The sequence below is a fragment of the Nicotiana tabacum genome, chromosome 6 (genome assembly GCF_000715075.1).
Source record: "Nicotiana tabacum cultivar K326 chromosome 6, ASM71507v2, whole genome shotgun sequence".
Taxonomy (NCBI): domain Eukaryota; kingdom Viridiplantae; phylum Streptophyta; class Magnoliopsida; order Solanales; family Solanaceae; genus Nicotiana; species Nicotiana tabacum.
The window spans coordinates 145811621-145830991 of NC_134085.1; the positions used below are offsets into that span (position 1 = coordinate 145811621).

The 19371-nt window shown below is 34.0% G+C and overlaps 2 protein-coding genes and 1 long non-coding RNA gene across 9 annotated transcripts; 1 reads left to right on the forward strand and 2 right to left on the reverse strand.

The window, feature by feature from the left end:
• Window positions 1-1376: 1376 nt before the first annotated feature.
• LOC107760367 (uncharacterized) lies at window positions 1377-8193 on the forward strand. 4 transcript variants are annotated; one of them, XR_012710800.1, is made up of 5 exons: window positions 1377-1578; window positions 2252-2418; window positions 3285-3352; window positions 6037-6239; window positions 7711-8193. It is a non-coding gene; the product is annotated as an uncharacterized LOC107760367 (long non-coding RNA). The 4 variants fall into 4 exon arrangements; XR_001642372.2 differs by having other exon boundaries at window positions 1381-1578; window positions 6057-6239; XR_001642371.2 differs by having other exon boundaries at window positions 1383-1578; window positions 6083-6239.
• LOC107760366 (uncharacterized) lies at window positions 3862-10070 on the reverse strand. The gene is made up of 10 exons (XM_016578404.2): window positions 9729-10070; window positions 9453-9642; window positions 9128-9210; window positions 8815-8915; window positions 6617-6712; window positions 6333-6386; window positions 6067-6215; window positions 5811-5928; window positions 4793-4880; window positions 3862-4370 (listed from the first exon to the last, which is right to left on the reverse strand). The coding sequence occupies exons 1-10, from the start codon at window positions 9844-9846 to the stop codon at window positions 4180-4182; spliced, it is 1188 nt and encodes a 395-aa protein (XP_016433890.2). The 5' UTR covers window positions 9847-10070; the 3' UTR covers window positions 3862-4179.
• A 3771-nt stretch (window positions 10071-13841) lies between these two features.
• LOC107760365 (uncharacterized) lies at window positions 13842-18068 on the reverse strand. Of its 4 annotated transcripts, none has more exons than XM_016578403.2 (3): window positions 17911-18068; window positions 15865-16729; window positions 13842-14513 (listed from the first exon to the last, which is right to left on the reverse strand). In XM_016578403.2, the coding sequence occupies exons 2-3, from the start codon at window positions 16608-16610 to the stop codon at window positions 14033-14035; spliced, it is 1227 nt and encodes a 408-aa protein (XP_016433889.1). In that variant the 5' UTR covers window positions 16611-16729; window positions 17911-18068; the 3' UTR covers window positions 13842-14032. The 4 variants fall into 4 exon arrangements, with proteins under 4 accessions (XP_016433889.1, XP_016433887.1, XP_016433888.1 ...); XM_016578401.2 differs by having other exon boundaries at window positions 13842-14516; XM_016578402.2 differs by lacking the exon at window positions 17911-18068 and adding an exon at window positions 17836-17858 and having other exon boundaries at window positions 13842-14516.
• Between the last annotated feature and the right edge of the window lie 1303 nt (window positions 18069-19371).

Consider the following 19371-nt stretch of genomic DNA (forward strand, 5'->3'; position numbering starts at 1 on the left):
TCATAGTATGATATAGTTTACTTTAAATTAGTTAGAGTTAATTTTAAATCATTTTATAAAGAAAAGGTTTAAGTTTTTAAATTGATGGATTTAAAGGGTTATAATCCCAAATTTTTGTCCCAATTTCGGGCAAGAAGAAGCCCAAATTGGGGCAACCCAATCCCATAATCCCTTCAACCTAGCTGACCCATTACCTTGACCCAACCCAGCAGCCCAAGTCCACCCCAAATACCCACCAACCCGCCCCAATTTTGTTTAATCTCAGTCGTTCAAACACCTAGATCTAATGACCACAATTCCTCCCCACCATAATATAAAAACCAAATATTTATCTAACCCTAAACCTAAACACCCCTAACCAAACAGCGCCACCCCAACACCCCCCCAACTCCCACGCCTTCTGCCCGTCCAAAACTCGCCGGAAAACTCACTGATTCCGGCGAGTTAACTCATGGTCCCCCTTTCCCTTCTCTCTTTTTTCCACGTGGCCTGACAAATAACTGATTTTGGTTCGAATTCATGTTTTGTTTTGCTCTCTCACACGTGAATCTCTTTCAACGGTAGATGATGGACGAAGGGTAGGATATGATTAATGAAAATTGATCATACCCCTCCATTTGCCCAAATTTTTACCAAAAAGAATGAGATTTTCAGAATTTTGGTGGGATATTCGGAATTTTTGAAGGGTTTTTGCGATTTCTTGCCAAGGAAGGAGAGAAGCTTCGGGAGAGAGCATTGCAAACTATAAGGTCAAATAGTTAAATCAAAACTCCTTCCATCATTAAAAAATTAATAGAGGTGCTGATAGTTTGTTCTGACTTCGTAAAACAATAGCAGTCAAGAAAATTCCTCCATAAATTTGGTAACTATTAAGAGATCTCAAAAAATAAAAGAAAGAAAAGAAGATTGCAAAGAGGAAAAAAAAGAAGATTTGAGCAAGAATTGTACCAGTAAATTGAAATCATAACACATAGAAAATGAATAGAGCAAAATAATTTTTGAAAGAGTGATGCTTCTAGACTTGGTGTTGAGATAAAAAACCTAGAATGAGCACGATTAAAATATATGACTGAGCAAAATGATAATTGAGATGTAAAATATCAGTTTTACCCCTGATCGACCATCTTCACTCTTCTATATAAAAAAACTAAATAATAATGTTGCGTAACTTGTCTAAAGCAGGAAGCAAACAATAAATTAAAAAGTAAAAGAAGGAAAGATAATGTAAAAAACAGTGGCGTGTGTTAATGTATAATTGAATCAATGGAACAAGTAATTAAACAAGGATTTGGATGGTATTAATTGTGTCTGGTTAGAATTAAGTTGCACAAGAATATTCCAATGGTATATTACCAACTGTTGGCTTATCTGCCTCATTATTTCATTTTCCAAAAAGAAAATGGGAATCAAAAGGGTATAATTCAGACGCCAACCTAAGCATCTTTATTTATACTCTTTCATTCATTTTCTGTTACCCCCTTCTCTTAGTTGCTATACTTTCTCTACTAAAAAAACCATGTGTTGATGCATATCTCTCCTCTGCTAATTAAAGTTTTCATCTTCGGTAAAGCAAGAAAGGCAAGTCTCTACTTTTCCATTTACGTGCAACTCGACTATTTTATTAGTACCTATTGAGTTAATTACTTCTTTCTCTATTTTTTTTTCTAGTTGTTTATCCCATTTCAAAAATTAAGTTCCAATTCTTTCCTAGTTTATGTTGTGGTTGTTTGTTCCTATTCTACTCTGATTCTTCTACTTGTGAGATTGTTATATATTTACTGCATATTGTTAATGGAAAGGCAAAATAGAAGTGGAGGTTTTGAAGGGATTGAGAGCCATACTTAGAGAATAGAGAGAAATAAAGATAAGTTAAAGTGATTGCTTTTTGTTTTACCATTAATTACTGCAGTTGATGTTGTTATTTGGCTGAAAAACTCCACTTATGGGAGAAAACATGTTGTCTCGCACAGTATATGAGTAATGAGTTCATGTTAACGTTTCATTTTGGTGTTGAGGTAGTCGGTTTTAGGAATCAATAATTGGTTAATTAATTGCCTATAATACATGTTATGGGGTTTTCTCAGCTTTAAATTAAAGGGTCCATGCAAATTTTCTGTCAACCTTTGAAGCCTTGACTATATAAGATGTAGTTTTCTGATCTACCAATATATAAACTTATAAGCTTATATATAAGCGTGTGTGTGGCTTAACGTACAATAATAATAATGATCATTCTCTTTCTACTTAGCAGCTGGATTAATGAATAAAAAGTGGGATTTATTACTCGATGGCAAGGACTAAAGCCTGCAGTAGGATGTTTCCCGGGAGTGATCAAAGAGAAGAGAGAACAGTTTGAAGCAGGGGCGGCCCAAGGGTCAAGCCACTAAAGTAAAGGCTTTAGGCCCTCAAATTTTTAAGGTCCCAAATTTTTCTTTTTGTTTTCTACTCGTATTTGTATTGAGCCCCCGACTAGTCTAGATTCGTATCGCATAAGGCCTAGTAAAAGAAAGAACACATTTTAACAGGATTTATTTCAACCACATGACTCGAACCCAATATAAGGTAAGCTGGATCATATACATCTCACAACAATATTTAGAGGTAGGGTCTAAATATATTGGGTATGTTAAAATTAAAAAAAATTACTTTATAAAAAGTAAATATAACTTTTAATTTAGTATTGATGTAACCGTTTAAGCAAAAATTGGAGAAAGAGAACCACTCCCCCCTAAACCGTCGTCGCGAATATAAAACTTTTCATTATTTAAATTTGACGATTGACATCATTAGTGAGGTACCTATATTATTATTCTTCTTTTACATTTCTCACTAAAAACGTGCAATTCAATAGTCCAAGTCTTATTTTTTATCTTTCTCATCAGAAAACGGGTACTACATTCTTATATTCTCTTCTTGATTTCTACAAAAAAGCTTAAGTTCTCTATAAGTTATATTGTTCTCTGTAGAAAAAAAAAAGAGTTTTATTTTTTCTATAAAAAACAAGAGTTGAAGAGTACCGTTGAATAAAACTATATTGCGCATTCTTTTTTTCCCCTTTTTCCCCCTCAGGTTTCAAGCATTTCAACAAGTATATTAGAACATCAAAAATTATGTTGATATCAAGTTATAAACTTCTTGAATCTAGTTCAATTATCTAAGATCAATAATATTTTAGGAGAGATTAAATTATTTATAAAAGAAACTATTAACAACTTTACATCTTAAAAAAATAAAAAAATAAGACTTCCATTAAAAATATAGATGAATTTCTTTTCCTTTGACAGGCCCAGATTAAAAATTGGCTTTAGGCCACCAATTCTTCTTGGGCCGCTCCTGGTTTGAAGCATTTCAGGTTAGCTTATTTCCTTGTTTTCTTGTTTATTTTACCTTGGTCCTTGTTCCTTTTCTTAAAGATTCTTGTTTGGTAGTTTAAATTTATTGATTTTGCCGGATGAATTACGTGGACATGCTAGTTTTTGGTGGTTAAGTTTGCTGAGACATGGAACAAGAACCCTATCTGATTAGCTGTAACTAGAAAATGAAAATGACATCCTTTACTCGTTTTTACCCTCTTTGTAATACACAAAAAAAAAAAGAAAAAAAAATATTGGAATCTAAGGAGGGTAGTTTGTACGTAGACCTTACCCCCACCTTGAAGGTAGAGGAGGCTATTTCAGATAGATTTTACCCTCTTTGTAATAATAAAAGTTGAAACAATCTGGTCAGAAAGTATGTTGCTGTTTAAAAATTGTGTGATATTGCATACTGATTGCTGAGAATCATTGCCTCGTTGAAGATTTTGAGACTTGGGTCTTGGATCTTCACTAACTTTTTGCTTGAAGTCTGCAGTTTCTTGGGTGATTCATTGAAAAAGGATAATTATCATTAATAAAAGGAATCATGATTTGCAGTTGTCAATACAACAAAATTCAGAAAATGCTCTATGCCCTAACCAACTACAAAATTAAAGGTGGCAAGGGCTGTAATTCCTTTTGCTGATCCTTTTGTCAGCACAGTGTAGTTTCGCTTCTTTATCCTTCCTCCTGTGATGTGATTCTAGTATGTGAGACACTGTACAGTTAATTCGTCGTCATCTTGAAACACAGATTAAGATTAATTAATCCCATCCTTTTGGTTCACCGGTTAAGTCACCAGTGGACAGAGTTTGCCACCATGGCTTCATGTGAGGGCTGCGCTTACTCTTACTGGTTTTAGACGACTTACACCTCTTCGCATAAACTCAAATGCCAACATAAACAAGCCAAAAAAGAACACCAAGAAGATCTGGAGCCTTGCTACAATGTCGACCATGACAGACACATTGCTTCCCTCGGGAGAACTTTTTCTTGTAAGTGGGGTTATACTCCATCCTGATACAGACAATCAACTATTAGAGGGATGCAACTTAACCAATAAGCTTAAAACAAATAATGGGACTTGTGATTCATGGAAGTATGTTGTGTCATTCACGCTCGTTACCATATTACATTGTTGTTACCATTGTTTGCTACTTGGTTGTTTTATCCTATCTCCATTGTTCTTTGAGCCGAGCATCTATCGGAAACAACCTCTCTATCTTTATAAGATCGGGGTAACGTCTCTCCCCAGGCCTCATTTATGGGATTGCATTGGGTGGTTGTTGTTGTTGTTGTTGTTGTTAGTGATTCATGGAAGTTTATACATTCTACAAAGACATTTTCCCTCTATCTCCCCCTATTCCAAATAGTCTAGTTTCATTATGCAGCCTTTTTCTTGGAAGAGTAGGTAAAAAAAAACAGATATAAGTACTTACCGGTGCTTTTCTTGGGCAAATTTGTCCAGTCATACGGGCTAATCTTACTTGAAGATGCCTTGATCAACTCAAGAAGTGCGTCATTGACCTAAAATTTTTAATAATCGACATATACTTCCATTAACAATTAGCATACATATGACTACAGCCACAAAAATGCCAATAGATTGGACATATCTAAAATTATGTATGCTGATTGACTCATAAATATAAAAGTGCAATATAATGTTTTCATTTGATCATGATATCCATGTGAATGTTTGATTCTCCTATTTATTTTATCTTTTTCAAGAACCGACAAGTTGTCTGCTGTCAAAACATTCATTGATGTTCTGCATGACACTACAAGGCCCTAGCTCTGAAAACAAAAATGAAAAGAGAAAGACCTGCTAGATCTAAACAGTCTGCATTGTATAAAATACCCTCTCACTTGCTAAAAAACCAAACTCAATAAAAATACTCAGGTACCTGAACACTTATAATAATTGTCAGATTATAATGTCCAGTGTGCTTGAAAAGATTCTAGAATGCGTTGACCCATTTTCAACCCGTTTAAAAACGGGTAGGTCGAGTAAGGTTTTGCTACGGGCGGGTTGGGTGGGTTAAAGAAATTTGGGTGAAGTTTGGTATTTATGTGGTGTTCACAGATATATTGCACAGTCAAATCATTTAAAGCCACAGAGAGTACAAAAACTTTGAGAATCTCATAAGTTATTATGTATTTCAAAATGTCCCATAGTGACTCCACCAAAAGGTTGATTTTGGCCTATTAGTGACTCCGCCAAGTGCCAAGTAATTGATTTTCTACATCTGCCAAATGATCCTGAGAATCACTAAAAAGCTGCAGATCAATAGTTCTAATAAGAGTAACCCAGCCCGACGGCTTTTTGGAGCAAATTCACATAATCTTATATAGAATCAGATGCTTTCTTGGCCTACACCTTAGCACATAACTTTAACATGATGTGCAGAGCACCTATGGTTCTGTATTAAAGTAATAAATACATAAAAATAATACCTCTTCTGTCCTTTCATGACTAACAAGATGTCCTCCAGGAAGCTCTACCATTCTAGCATACGGATATAATTTCTTTGCAAGACTCTTCGCATGGCATAATTGAGCAATGACGTCGTCCCTACGCAGAAGAAATACTGATTTATATCTAGATAATATTTCAGAAAAAAAAATTACTGATTTACATCTAAATAATATCTCTAGCTGTTTGAGATTGTATCTGTTGCAGATAATGCCTTCGAATTACAGATAAATATACCTGCCATGAATAACAGATATGAGGAAACCAGCAGAGCAGATAGATTCAAGATCAGCCCGCGATATCTTATGAGTCCAGCAAGCATTTATCTGCCCATCAAATCCACAATTTGACTGCATCCCCGATGCTGATATGCCTTTGACGTATTCCTACCACACCCAAAAAAGACCCTAGTAAGCACCTTATTATTGTTTCTTGTAGATTACTTTACAAGATAAAAGACGCCCGAAGAAACATCTAGAACATAGTGTGTTTACGTCACTCACTTGATACAATATTGCTCTTCGGGTTTTAGTTCCCACATATTCCTCGAGGTATTCCTGTAAAGTAAAAAACATACGTTATTTACAAATCATTCCCTGGCCATGAGAAATGACACCTCATTACATTTTTATATCTAGTCATAATCAACGAATTCAATCAGCAATTTTATAAAAAATAATGCACATGAAACCATTGTGTTTACACATGGCATGTTCATGCAACTTTTGAGAAGGAAGTGAAGTCTCTTATTTGTCAGCAGTATTAATTAAATGAATAATTAATCAACCTTTGAGTAATGGGTGTCTAAATCAACAGCAGCCCTCTGCTCAGGAGTTTTTGCCTTCAAAAAGCGGACAGCAATAGATAGAGTTTGACGATCGAGCTGCAGCAAAAAAGACCATATGAGCACGAGAACAAACACAAAAATGAGCACGAGAACAAACACAAAAATCTTTCTTTGATTCAAGTATATGTGCTACTGATTGTGACCATAAAAACCAGCATAGCATTTCCTCCTTTCTCAGACACATTAGCATCTCTCTCTCTCCCACACGCACATGCACACACGAACATACACGATTGGACAAGATAAGAATATTCCGCAGAAAGTGAAATCTGTGTTTTTTCCTGTTGAATCATACAAAATGCCAATGTTCCACTATGCCACATGCTCTTTTCTCATGATAGTGGTGTCTGGGGAAGCTTAGGCGTATTTCGACTATTCCACTGGGTACCTGCTGCCTCCCACAAGCACAGATACCAGGTAACTCTGCCCACCAAGCCTTGGGCAGATGAAGAAATCACGTAGTGTTTTTTGCCTCCGTTGGGATTTGAACCTGAGACCGCATGATTCTCCTCTGACTTCATTAACCACTAAGCCACACCTTTAGATGCATGATTCTCCTCTGACTTCATTAACCACTAAGCCACACCTTTAGATGCCCTCTATGCCACATGTTGATGGATACAATCTTTAAGATTTATGTACCACACCTTATTCTTATCATTATGTATAATTTTTGGATAAGTATGTACAGGAGCCACCTTTTAAGCACCAAAATAACTGGGTATCGTGACATAAGCATCATCTAGCAGTAAATCATGAGACTATTGGTGACGACATCATGCACTTACAGCTAGTTTGTAACTGTTAGGAGCAAATGTTATCTAAGAAGTTCGGGTCTGTGCCTTACAATTCATGCTAGTAAAGATCAGCTCTTGGTTAAGAACTTATTCACTCTGCACAAAAGTTGCAAATTTTGAATGTTGCATCTGAGGGTTCAAGCCTACATGATGATTTGCCTAGTGCAAACGGGACTTCAGGAAAGTGCAGGTGTTATAGGATTTCCATTTTCAATTTGATCATGTTTCTTATTTCAGGGATAAACAAGTATTATTCCGAGAAAAAGAATCAAACAAGGATAAAATTGCATTAGGAGCTCCAAGTTCTTGTTTAAGCAGGCTTAGAGCATCACTGCACCAGAAGTCCAACCAGAAAGTATCTTGTTGAGTACACACAAGTAACATAGAAATGTATTCCCCCAGAAAGAGAAAATTCTTTCTGTGGTTTGTTCAAGATCCACATACCAGTGTTATTAAAAGCCAGCACTTGGCCGCCCTAAACCAATTAAGCCGTGTGAAGCGAGAGGTTATTGCTTCCTGGGTTAAGTCATGCGTTTCAAAGAAGTTTTGCGCGCCAAACATTGACGCGCCAAGTGAGCCTAATGAGAAGTAGCAGGCTTTTGGATCTCTTAGAGAGCTGGATTTATATTGACATTATTGTATATTTGGATGCTGAAATGTTATTTAGTAGCAATTCAATTATTATAGTAATAAATTCATACCATATGTTTATATTTTTAATTTTTTCTTAAATTGTGCGTTTCATTTTTAAAAAGTGCGTGCTTCAATTCTCGCTTTTTGCTTCAAATGGACCTGCCACATTCTATTCCTGGAATTATCTTGACGACCACCATAGGCAAGGTTAGCACTTCTCTACTTTATCGTCACTACGCTGCTGTGATTGAAATGAAAGTGATCGAGAAATGAATTAAGAGAGAAAATGGATATACTCTGTCATCTCTGATCAGAATAACATAAGGGTTCTTCACTCAGATAGAGGGGAATCAATGATGTCAACTGTAGCAACCAAGGAAAAAGAAGGTTTTGTTTTGATGAAGCGATGTGTCCCTGACTAGTTTGCACTGCGCAAATTCCACCTTGCTACTTTAAAAGAACAACATTTGGAATGGTATAGTGGAAAATTTTGAAAATGCAAGAATGGCCTCAATTCTTCTCAATTAACAGAATGCATCTATTCTTTTTTTTTAGTAAGCTGATTTTTATAATGTCTTGCATGGAAGGAGCTGGCGATGCTAAAGAAGACCAAAAAGGATGTTCTTTATTTCTATATTCAGGTATATCCATACCATTTAACTCTTGAACAATATGCTTAATGACAGATAGTTGAAGAGAAGATCTTACCCTGGGTATACATTCATAGCCTCCCCCTGTTACATTCAGTAAAGCCAAAGATAAAACTCTCTTAGGCACCAATGCAGCCAATTTGCAAGCTATCATCGCTCCTGAATGATTGAGAAAAAAGTACAAGCAAGCATAAAAGTTAGCACATTGATCACATAAGCATATTAAAGAAATTGCATCTTTTGCCATATACTGCACACTTAAGATCGAAAGTATCTATCTCAAAATCAAATTCAATTAAAGATGTCCCAAGTCAATAATAGAGATTGACAGTCAATAATGCCAACCAAAGAGGATAGAGTCAGAAACTTACCCATGGAATGCCCAAAGACGTGTGCTTTTTCCCACCCCAAGTGATCCATTATAGCAATTGCGTCTTTTGCCATAATCCTCGTGCTGCACCAAACATTAATTTAACGTGTTAACTATTTAACTTTAGTTTTCAGCAAAGAAATAGAAAAGTAGTTGAAGGTCTTCTCATATCTAATTGGAACCCCACAAGAACTTAACTCATTCTTGGACTGCTCCTATTAGCTGCAAATATTCGATAATAATAAAAAAGTTGCCATTTTTCCTATTTTATTGGTAAAAATAGCTGAATAAAGGTAATTAAAAATTGTGGTTAATTGGGGACTTACGTGTACTCTGATTTTTTAGTGGGGACGGAGCTTAAGCCCATTCCACGATTGTCAAAAGCACAGACCTCTATACCGGAGCCTTCGCCGGAGCTCCGATCAGCGTCCGCCGGCGATTCATCATCATTCGGAGTAATCGTCCCTGTGAGTGCCTTGATCTGTGGGACCCACGAACTGTGTGTCCCAGCCAATCCTTTTATCATTCAAAAAGAAAAGAAATTTCAGAAACAAAGCGAATTATGAAAAACATCAAAAAACAAAGAGGAAAACGAAGAATACCAATAATTAAGAGAACTTTGACCGGGCCTTGACCATAAGTTCTATAAAAAATCTTGGTTCCATTGTTGCCAGTTGCATCCACACCGTTCTGGTATTTGCTGATTTCACAGAAAGGCATTTTTGGCCAATTCAACAATTTTCAGCTTTCCAAAAAAAAATCAAGTCTTTATAATTTATAGAGCCTTTACAGAAAAAACGAAGGGAGAAATAATAAAATATGAGAAGAAAGTTATGTTGGAATTATTATGAATGAGAAATCCAGAATGAAGAATTAGGAAATGGGAACAAGATTTTGTTTTTGTATAATGTGGCTTTTTCCTTTAAATAAACTTCCATTGACAATCCTTAGGCTACTCATTTTTGGGTTTTTACTTTTTTTTTTTTTTTGTTTCATTTTTGCTTATAATTATTTGGAGGTTAAGTGGGGCCGAGTGAATACGTGGCAGATAAGAAGCGGTGGATCAAGAAGCAGCATGGACGGTCGGCTTTGAGTAGCTCGGCTTGCGTTAGAAAAAGTCAAAAGTCAAAGAAATCGCTTTGGCGAAGCATAGTATGAAATTCTGGAAGAAATGGTCTTGATTTTGAGGCAGAGTAACCCAATAACATTAAGCAAAATTAAATAAATAATACGAAAAATAATTCTTCTGCGCCTAATATTTATATCAAACAAATAAGCATATCGTATATGTTAGCACATAAGTTTATATCATTTAATTACGATTAATAAGTGTATATTTTCATCTTATTTGTCACTTAAGTCATAATAAGTTAATTTGCTTTAACGAAAACACAAAATGTAAATAAATATTTTATAGACTTTCTAGATGGTTAGTGATTTATCTTTTTTCTTTTCTTCTCCTTTTCCTTTTTCTTTTTGTGGCATTTTTGAAGGAGTAGTTGAGCTGTACTTATATTTTGGTGACCTTCATTTCCTTTTAATCTTTGACAATCTTTTTCTTTTTAATTAAATACTTGAGAATGCACGTTGCAATTCTTAACAGCCCCTTCTTTAACAATTGAATTTTTCACCCTTTTTTCCTCGCGTTCAAGTTGCAGCACAAATTTAACGTTTTTCACATTTTTTGAAGGATAAAGGAATTTCTTAGATATTTAAGTTTAAAGGACATATTTTTTCCAACACAACAGATAAGTTAGTGGCTGAGAGGAAATTTGATGTTTATAGAGCTGATTCAGCACACACACGATTGCATCTAGACAAAATAAGAACCTTTATCCACTCAGTTTCCTCTTCCATTTATAAGCCAAAAAAGAAGAAGCTGCCTTAGTAATAACAAAAGGCATGAAGTTACCAATTTCAACACATACACATTGAATAAAACAACTTATGGGACTAGAAAATGAATATATACGTAGGATGACTTCACAAACTTTCAAAGATATTCTTTTCCGTTCACTTTTACTTGGCACGTTTTGACTTTTCACGCCTCTTAAGAAATAATAAATGAAGTACATAATTTACCATGATATCCATATTAATTGATGCATATTTTATTGGACTAGTTTCTTTGTACGTGCATTGCACGTGTACCTCGCGCTCATCAATAAATTAATATTATTACATTAACATAGTAATTGTATTCAATATATCCAAAATATACAAACACGATAAAAACATATAATAAAAAAAAAAAGAATTCTCATATTTATCATGATTGAAGAGAAATCTAGTGAGTGTTAACGGTCAAGATCACAAAAAAGAAAAGAAAACCTCTAACAACAATTCAAAAAATATAGGGAACTGTTATTTGTTGTAACAAATGCAAAATGAGAGGAAAAAAAATTAATGACAACTCAAATAAATTATCTTCTATTATTTCATCCTTATTGCTTCAAGTTTGAATTATTTTAATTAACTCTTAATACTATATCATCACCGATTATATTTTATTTTCTGATTGCTTTTACCACGAATGCTCTTTTTATTGAACCAGGTTTATATATCCTAAGAGTTTTTTCACTCGAATTATTTTTTAACGAATATGATGAATTTAGAAAGGAATTGGATAGAATTATTTTGTTAATTAGTTAATTCAAATTATTTGCTCTCAACATTAACGAAAATAATTTATTTTTATTGATTCAAATTCTTAATATTAGCTCACCCAAATTTTAAATATTTAACTATAATTATAATTTTACTTACTATAAATTCTGTATTAAGGGATAAAAAATCGATGTGATAGTTTACTTTTCGATATTTGTGTTTGCAGAATTATTAGTGTTACCAAATACTTTTCTAGTCTCTCCCTCTCTCTTTTTATATTTTTAAATAGTATCTTAGTATTTTAATTTAATTATTAAGCATAATTTTTAAAGATATTATACAAAAAAATTACTAAATAGAAAAATATTGTTTGGAGAGAAAAGTAGTTCAAATATTAGTTCATATATAATAGTTCACATATAATAGCATGAAAGGAATTATAACTATGCTACATTATTCAAATAAAATAAATTTATGTAAGATAATTAAAATATTAATTGGCTTTCAAGTCCAAGATAAAGATTTAACAAAAATAATTAGGTGCAAGAAAGTGATATCTTTTAAAGTATTAACCTTTTATTTTACATGTATATTTGCACATTTTATTCATGATAAAGCTTTCTTGGTATTATTTCAAAATGTTGTTATATTTTTACAACTTATACGAAAACTAAACGTGGGAAAGTTATATTACTTATTTAAAATCCTAAGTAAAAATAGCACGGTGTAGCCAATTTTCGGACTGGTTATTCAAAAATAGCAAGCGTTTACGAAGTCAATGAAAAATAGCCACTATTTTACTGCAACAGAGACCGATCCAGCATAATATACTGGAGTTCGGTGCACTTGTGTATGAACTCCAGCATATTATGCTGGACCGATATACTTTGCTGACTCCAGTATAATATACTAGAGACTAGAGCACCGGTGCTCCAAACTCCAGTATATTATACTGGACAATTATACTTGTTGGAACTCCAATATATTATGTTGGAGTTCTAGTGTACTTATGCTGGAGCTCCAGCATACTTATTCTGGAACTCCAGTATAATATGCTGGAGTTCAAACATACTTATGCTGGAACTCCAGTATAATATACTGGCGTATTTTCCGGGTTTTGAACAGTATTTTCGCTCAGATTTATCTTTACATGAAAATTGGCTAAATTTCGATTACTTTTGAAACTGCGCTTTGAACGACCAGTTGTAAATCTAACTATTTTTGAATTTCTCCCAAATCCTAAAGGTCTTTTAAATATTAGGCATAACGTTGCATGATCTATTAATTACTTTAATTTCATTAAAACACACGTTAGTTTACTTTTTTTTTCTATAGAATCTATATCCACTAAAAGTAATATGAAAATAATTATAGTTACGTTATATATGGAGTTTAAACAAGGAAAAAATATATGTATGGTAAAATACTAATTAATATTAAAGTCCTAAAATTTAGGGCTACTACGTATCACAAATAAGGAAAGGTTTAATAATAAAAAATTTAGCCAATTTTAGAGTTCTAAATATTAGAAAATTAATTAAATGACTATTTTATCCAATGTGAAATCTATTTTTAAAGGGTAAAAAAGGCGAACGATATTTCGCTAAGAGCCTTCGTGCTTTTAATATAGTATAGATATAGATATAGATTTGAGAAAATAATTTTAAATGAGTAATAAATACTGTGGATATAACAGGAAAAAAATTGTCTTCTCTTGATATGCGTAAAGTGACAAGTAAAAATGAACATCTATTTTTAGACATGCCAATAAAAGTGAACGGAGGGAGTACTATTTAAAGCTAGCCCAAATATAAAGGGCAACCTAGTGCAATAAGCTCATGCTACGTGCGGGGTCAAAGGACTAGATCACATTGGATCTTATTATCTTATGTAGGGAGTCTTACCTTATGCAAGAGGTTATTTTCACAACTTGAACCCGTAACCTCCTAATCACAAGGCGGCAACTTTTACGATTACTCTAAGGCTCCCCTCCAAAGCTAAGCCCAAATATATTTACACAAAACTGCAGAATCCTACCCACTAGAATAACCTCCAAAGATTCTGATATGAAACACACAGAACATGTATACAAGAAACTAGCACAACTATATTTACAAAATGCCTTAGGGATTGAGGCTTAGTTGTTGTATACTTGCATATATAATGTACAATGCTACCTACTAGAATAATATATCTCCGACGTAATTTGATATGAAAAGACATGGAATATACATATATGAATTTAGTGAACCCGTGGAACAGAGTGATTGTTGTGATGAATGTTATATTGTAAGATGGTTTAGAGAGCAGGAAATAACCATCCCATGGTCCAACCAAGTAGCAAACCTGCACCTGCAAGACTCAAACCCAAGGCAAAAGCTACAGCAGACATGTTTATCTTGCATTTATCCTTTGCTGGCTTCCTCTTGATAGGCTTACATCTACACTTCTTCAGTTTCCTACCTTTGATTGGGACCAAGGGTAAGAAAGGCGAAAAGTTGGTGGAATTTTGCTCGTCTTTGTTCCGAAGCTGGAGACATAGAGCTTCAAGCTGCAAAATTTGAAGCCACTGCCTGTAAGCAAAGAGGTGAGAAGCCTGTCTGAAGAATAGCTTGATCACGTGTTCCTTCTCGTTGTAGGCTTGCTGTGCCAATTGTTCAGCCTCTCTTGCACGGGTTTGAGAATGGCATAGTGCTTCTAACAGCTGAGCTTTGTTGAGATCGCTTGATCTTGGTTGAGTTTCGTCCGAGGGGACTTTGGCAGTACTTAAATTGTCATCACTGCTGGAATTAAAATGATACACATTAGTGTTGTTAATAATTGGAAAATGAGAATGAGAAGGAAGCGAGGTGAATAACAATTTTCTTAGCATTTACTAACAATATTGTCGGTTCAGGCATACATATGAACATGATGTTTCAAACATTCAAAATGTAGGGTTGGTGTTATAACTTTAACTAGAACACTTGAGTTTTGTGAAATAATATGTCAAGGAGAGACTTCATAGATATGATAGAATGCTAAGAAATTGTTTATGGAGTTCCACGATATTGCAGAAAACTCAGAACATACGAAGAATTTCAAAAACCCAAGGACATCCTTTATCCATTAACTCGAAACGAAGAGATTCTGCAATACTAGATCTAGGTTCTTGAAAGGAAATATAAGAGAGATCTGTCATAAACTCTCCAGGATTCATCATTGCACAACACCTGCCAAGCCCAAACCAGCATATCAAAGTGGGTGGAAAGTGCAGAAAAGAATGGAAAGGATAGCCAACTCTAATTTTTTTTCCTTTTCCTTGTCCCATTTGTACAGACAAGACGAAAGAAAAGAGAATCAGTAACTTCTTATTAGGTCTTCTCTAAGATAAAACTTGATGAGAACAGAATGATACAAGAGCACTAATATACAGGTAGAAGGCGATGAATACAGTCGTTGATATTTCGAGAAAACTAGCAAAGATAGACCTAAATTAACAGAACTGAGAGAAGACTCCTAAGAGGAAAAGAGTTAGGGATTCGACTTCACCTGCACTTATGTCGATGAAATTTCAATAAGTTGAGTTTCATGTTTTGAAATCTAAAATATTAAATTATCCAAATTTTGACTCTAATTTAGTACATTACATCCTTTAACTTTGAATATCCATATTTCAGGTTTATTCTAGGTTAAAACAGAAAGGAGGAAAATATTTTTCCTTCCCTCTCTTCCATACATCGGAATTAAACTTGCTTTCTTCCACTTCCTTTTTTGCGTGCCACATCTTGTTACAAATTTGATGCATTAAATTTACTCGACCATATACCCCCTCCATCGTAGTTTGTTTGATCCATTTCTATGTTGATCCGTCCTAAAACTACGATCTCTTTGCTTAAATAATAAAGACCACCAATTCCAAAAGGTCTAATTAATATCTAATAATACTTTTTCATATTATTTTGAATTTGATGTGACACCTTAACACTTTTCACAACCATCACAACTCACACATAAAAACTCCTCCTAACATTTTTTCTTCAACCTCTGTGGAAGTCTTCCCAAGTCATACAAAATGGGATAAGGTATACATATGTTAGAAAGAACACTATGGGGAAGAAAGATAGTAGCTAGCTATAGTTGGATAAATACCTTTCTGTCTGTCTTGAACCATGTGTTGAGCACCCTTTGCCAACACACAACCTCTTGTATTGGCTTTGTGAAGGACGTTGTCCCGAATAACAGTCACGAGCATCCAGAAATTCCTTCTCTGTCACACTAACCTGGCCACAACACTGAGAACAATTATATGACTCACCTTCCAAAAATTGAGGCCATGAAAGAACAGAATTCCCAATACACCCAGCTGACTCGAGAGAACCTGAGGCAGCTAACTCCTTATCAGCTGCGCGCCACCATGGTTCAGCCTTCTCAATTCCGGTCCATTGAGAATCCAGTTCAGAACAGGCCTTCTCAGTGTGTCCAGGATCAAAGCAGCGGTTGTAATAATTGAAGTCCATAAATCCTACGGTATCTGTTTTAACAGGCGTTTTCTGCGAACCATCACCAACTACACTTTGGAACATGTCTAATGGTCTATCTTTGTAACTATATGAAGAAGAATTGTAGCCTTTGAGCTGTTGATCTAGCTTTGCAGCATCATCAGAATATGTTTGAGAATAGAACTCCTCGATCAATTGGTTTTCTCCGCATAATTTTAGAATATCAACACTCTCTGAGCTCAACACTTTAAGCTCCGACTCTAACACGCTTATAAATTCATGTGAATTATACTTCTCACACTCATGAAGTTCAGAATCCATGCAGCTTGAAACATCGTGTGACTCTTTTTTTGCATTTCTAGAATTGTGGCCAGACCCTAATTTTGTAGAAGACATCAGGAATAGAGAGAATGTTTGCAGCTATCTTTTAATCTCTAGAGAAGGAACAGTTGGCAGTTCATCCTCATATCGCCCAAATATAGCAGCTTTTACCTTATCATCCCTTCCTTGTGACCCTGAATAAGCAATAGAAGAACATAATTATGAAAGCAAAGAAATGGATAGATATCAAAAACCTGAGCATTTATAGGTCATGGGATATAGTTTGGTTAGAAAACAAAAATCTGAATTGAGAACCAGAAGACGCTTCACTTATCAATTGAAACTTTTTGGCTTTTTCCAACTGCAGAAACTACTCTTTCTAAGCAGAGATATTCAAATGATTTATGTACAAACTATACAAAAAATTGGATGTTTACTTCCCAAAACACCATTGCTAGAAAAGAATCTCATGTGTAAAGCACTAATGCTTCATTTGTCTAATCGTACTGCCAAGGTAAGTTTAGTTAGACAAAAATTCAATTCAACATACCACCAGATGAGGGAAAGAATTCTCCTAATCCTTCTACAAAGTGAAGCACATCTAAAAAAACATTCAGAAATCACTTTGTGATAGTGAAACATTCCTTTGGTCAAGCCTCTATGAGGACCATGATATAAAAACTGACAGGAAAAACACAGAGAGGAAAATATTATACCCAGATATCGAATTTAGCCAGCTAAAGTATTCAAATAAGATAACAACAGAGCAGTGGCAAAGCCAGGAATTTACAGAAGTAAACACACATATAATATATATACATAAAAATAAAATTTTAACCTAGCTACACAGTATAATTTTCTGATAACTGATACCCCTTAGCCTAAGGTGGCTCCACCACTGTGGTCAAGGTAAACGACAAGCCATATGAACTTCATACTGCTTAATTACCCAGTCAACGCATAACAAACTTTGATCTGCTCCATTTCTTTACCCCTTGAAAGTGTCTAATAAACATGTCAGATCAAATCTTAAATCTTAAAGAATACACCTATAATCAACTAACTTCATATAATCTTCACAAAATCATATCATCTCTTTACACCTCAAAACTACCATACATGATCGCTAATCCAAAAAACACAAAGAAAGATTCAATTTTTATATGTTAAAGCGAAAATTCCCAAACAGCCTTTATCTAGTTATACATAAATAACCGTCAGTTTTGAACGGATCAGAGAAAAGTGAATACAAGAAGTTAAATTATATTCATGATTACTCTATGAACAATTAAGATTAGACCTTCTAATAAATCAGAAAAGAAGACAGTGGAACAGAGTATGAAACACAGTTGAAGAAATAGTGAAGAGAAAGTACCTGCTTGGAGTTGGAGATGCTTCCAAGGAAAGAAAAATAGTCATTCTATTTCTTTGATCTTAATTATAAGATTTTTATGTTCAACTTCTTACAAGGAATTTATTATATTTCCATGTCACTATTAACCACCAATTAATATTTCGCATTAAAGGCATGTTAGATATTATTCCACCTTAATCTCCGGATGTTTATCCATTTGTATATCTTAAATAAACATATGTAATAAAATCCAATTTCTCAGAGTAAATAACACTTCTATTTCATCAAATCAAGTAACCATCTTTGGCCTTTCATATTAACTTCTGAGTTTAAATTCCCTCTATTGTCTATGTAAAAATTATTTTACACATTCAAAGGAAACTTACTCCATTCACTTTTACTTGTCTACTATACCAAAAATATATTATCACTTTTACTTGTTTATTTTAGCAAATTAAGAGAAAGACAATCTTTTTTCTTATTTTATATTTATCATTTCCCAAGACTTTTTGAAATGCTATAAATATTATAGGTAAAATTGTAAAATATATACTTTATTTAATTTTTTTTCTTAAAGAAAATACAAAGTCAAAAGTGAACAACATAAATTAAACAGAGCGATTAATTGATAAGCATTAATTTGATAACTTGATAAAAGTAAGCATCCTAACTTTTTAACTACTCAATCCCTTTGTTACATACAAAATTCTATTTTATGATATTCTTAAAAATCCTATTTTTAGAATCTACATCTAAAGTAAAAACCAAATGATCTTCTAAAAATATGTACATGCATCGAGTGTGGCACAAGTGTAGTCTCTATTATAATTAAATAAATAAAATTAAATAAAGCACCAACCACCTTAGTTTCTAGTAAATGCATATACCCCAAATTTTCTCCATTGTCCCGACCTACTAGCTTTTAAATTAAGAGTGCTCCTTCATTGGTCCCGCCCTACTTAGACTTTTCTCCGCTAAATAGTTACTCTCACCGGATATTTATACCAAACTATATTAACTCACCATGGTTAATTAATTTAATTAGATGAGAATGCATACAATTTACCATGGTTAAATAATTGAAGTCCATATGCAAGATACATGTCATGTATTTATTGGTTTGCTATAAACACCCTTTTCACACTTTTCTCTAAAATCCCCACTCTCTGCATGAGAATTTTCAACCCCTGCGTTTTAAACGTTGTCAATTACGCTTTCTAGTAGTAGTAAACTAAGTTGGATAACTTTTCGTTTGAGCATAATAGGTTAAAGGATCCAATATACTAAAATAGGAGTATCTAAAAACTACTTAAAAGGATACTAAAAGATTAATATTCTTGTGTTCTAATACTCTAAAAAGAAAAGCATAAAGTGAGAATTTTTTGGGCACTTAAATGAACTTCTGACAGAAAATGTATATATTTTGCCATTCTTGGCTTATGAAAACCCCTACAGATAAAATTGTGATCCCATTAAACAGAA

Bases quoted from the DNA above. Each gene is read 5' to 3' on its own strand.
- LOC107760366 (XM_016578404.2), bottom strand. From the start codon at position 9,846: ATGCCTTTCTGTGAAATCAGCAAATACCAGAACGGTGTGGATGCAACT. The intron at 9,643-9,728 runs GTATTCTTCGTT...GAATGATAAAAG, and splicing joins CAAAGTTCTCTTAATTATTG to GATTGGCTGGGACACACAGT. The intron at 6,216-6,332 runs GTGAGTGACGTA...TGGGTGTGGTAG, and splicing joins GAAGAGCAATATTGTATCAA to GAATACGTCAAAGGCATATC.
- LOC107760365 (XM_016578401.2), bottom strand. From the start codon at position 16,610: ATGTCTTCTACAAAATTAGGGTCTGGCCACAATTCTAGAAATGCAAAA. The intron at 14,517-15,864 runs GTATTTATCCAA...TTTTAATTCCAG, and splicing joins GGTTCAAGACAGACAGAAAG to CAGTGATGACAATTTAAGTA.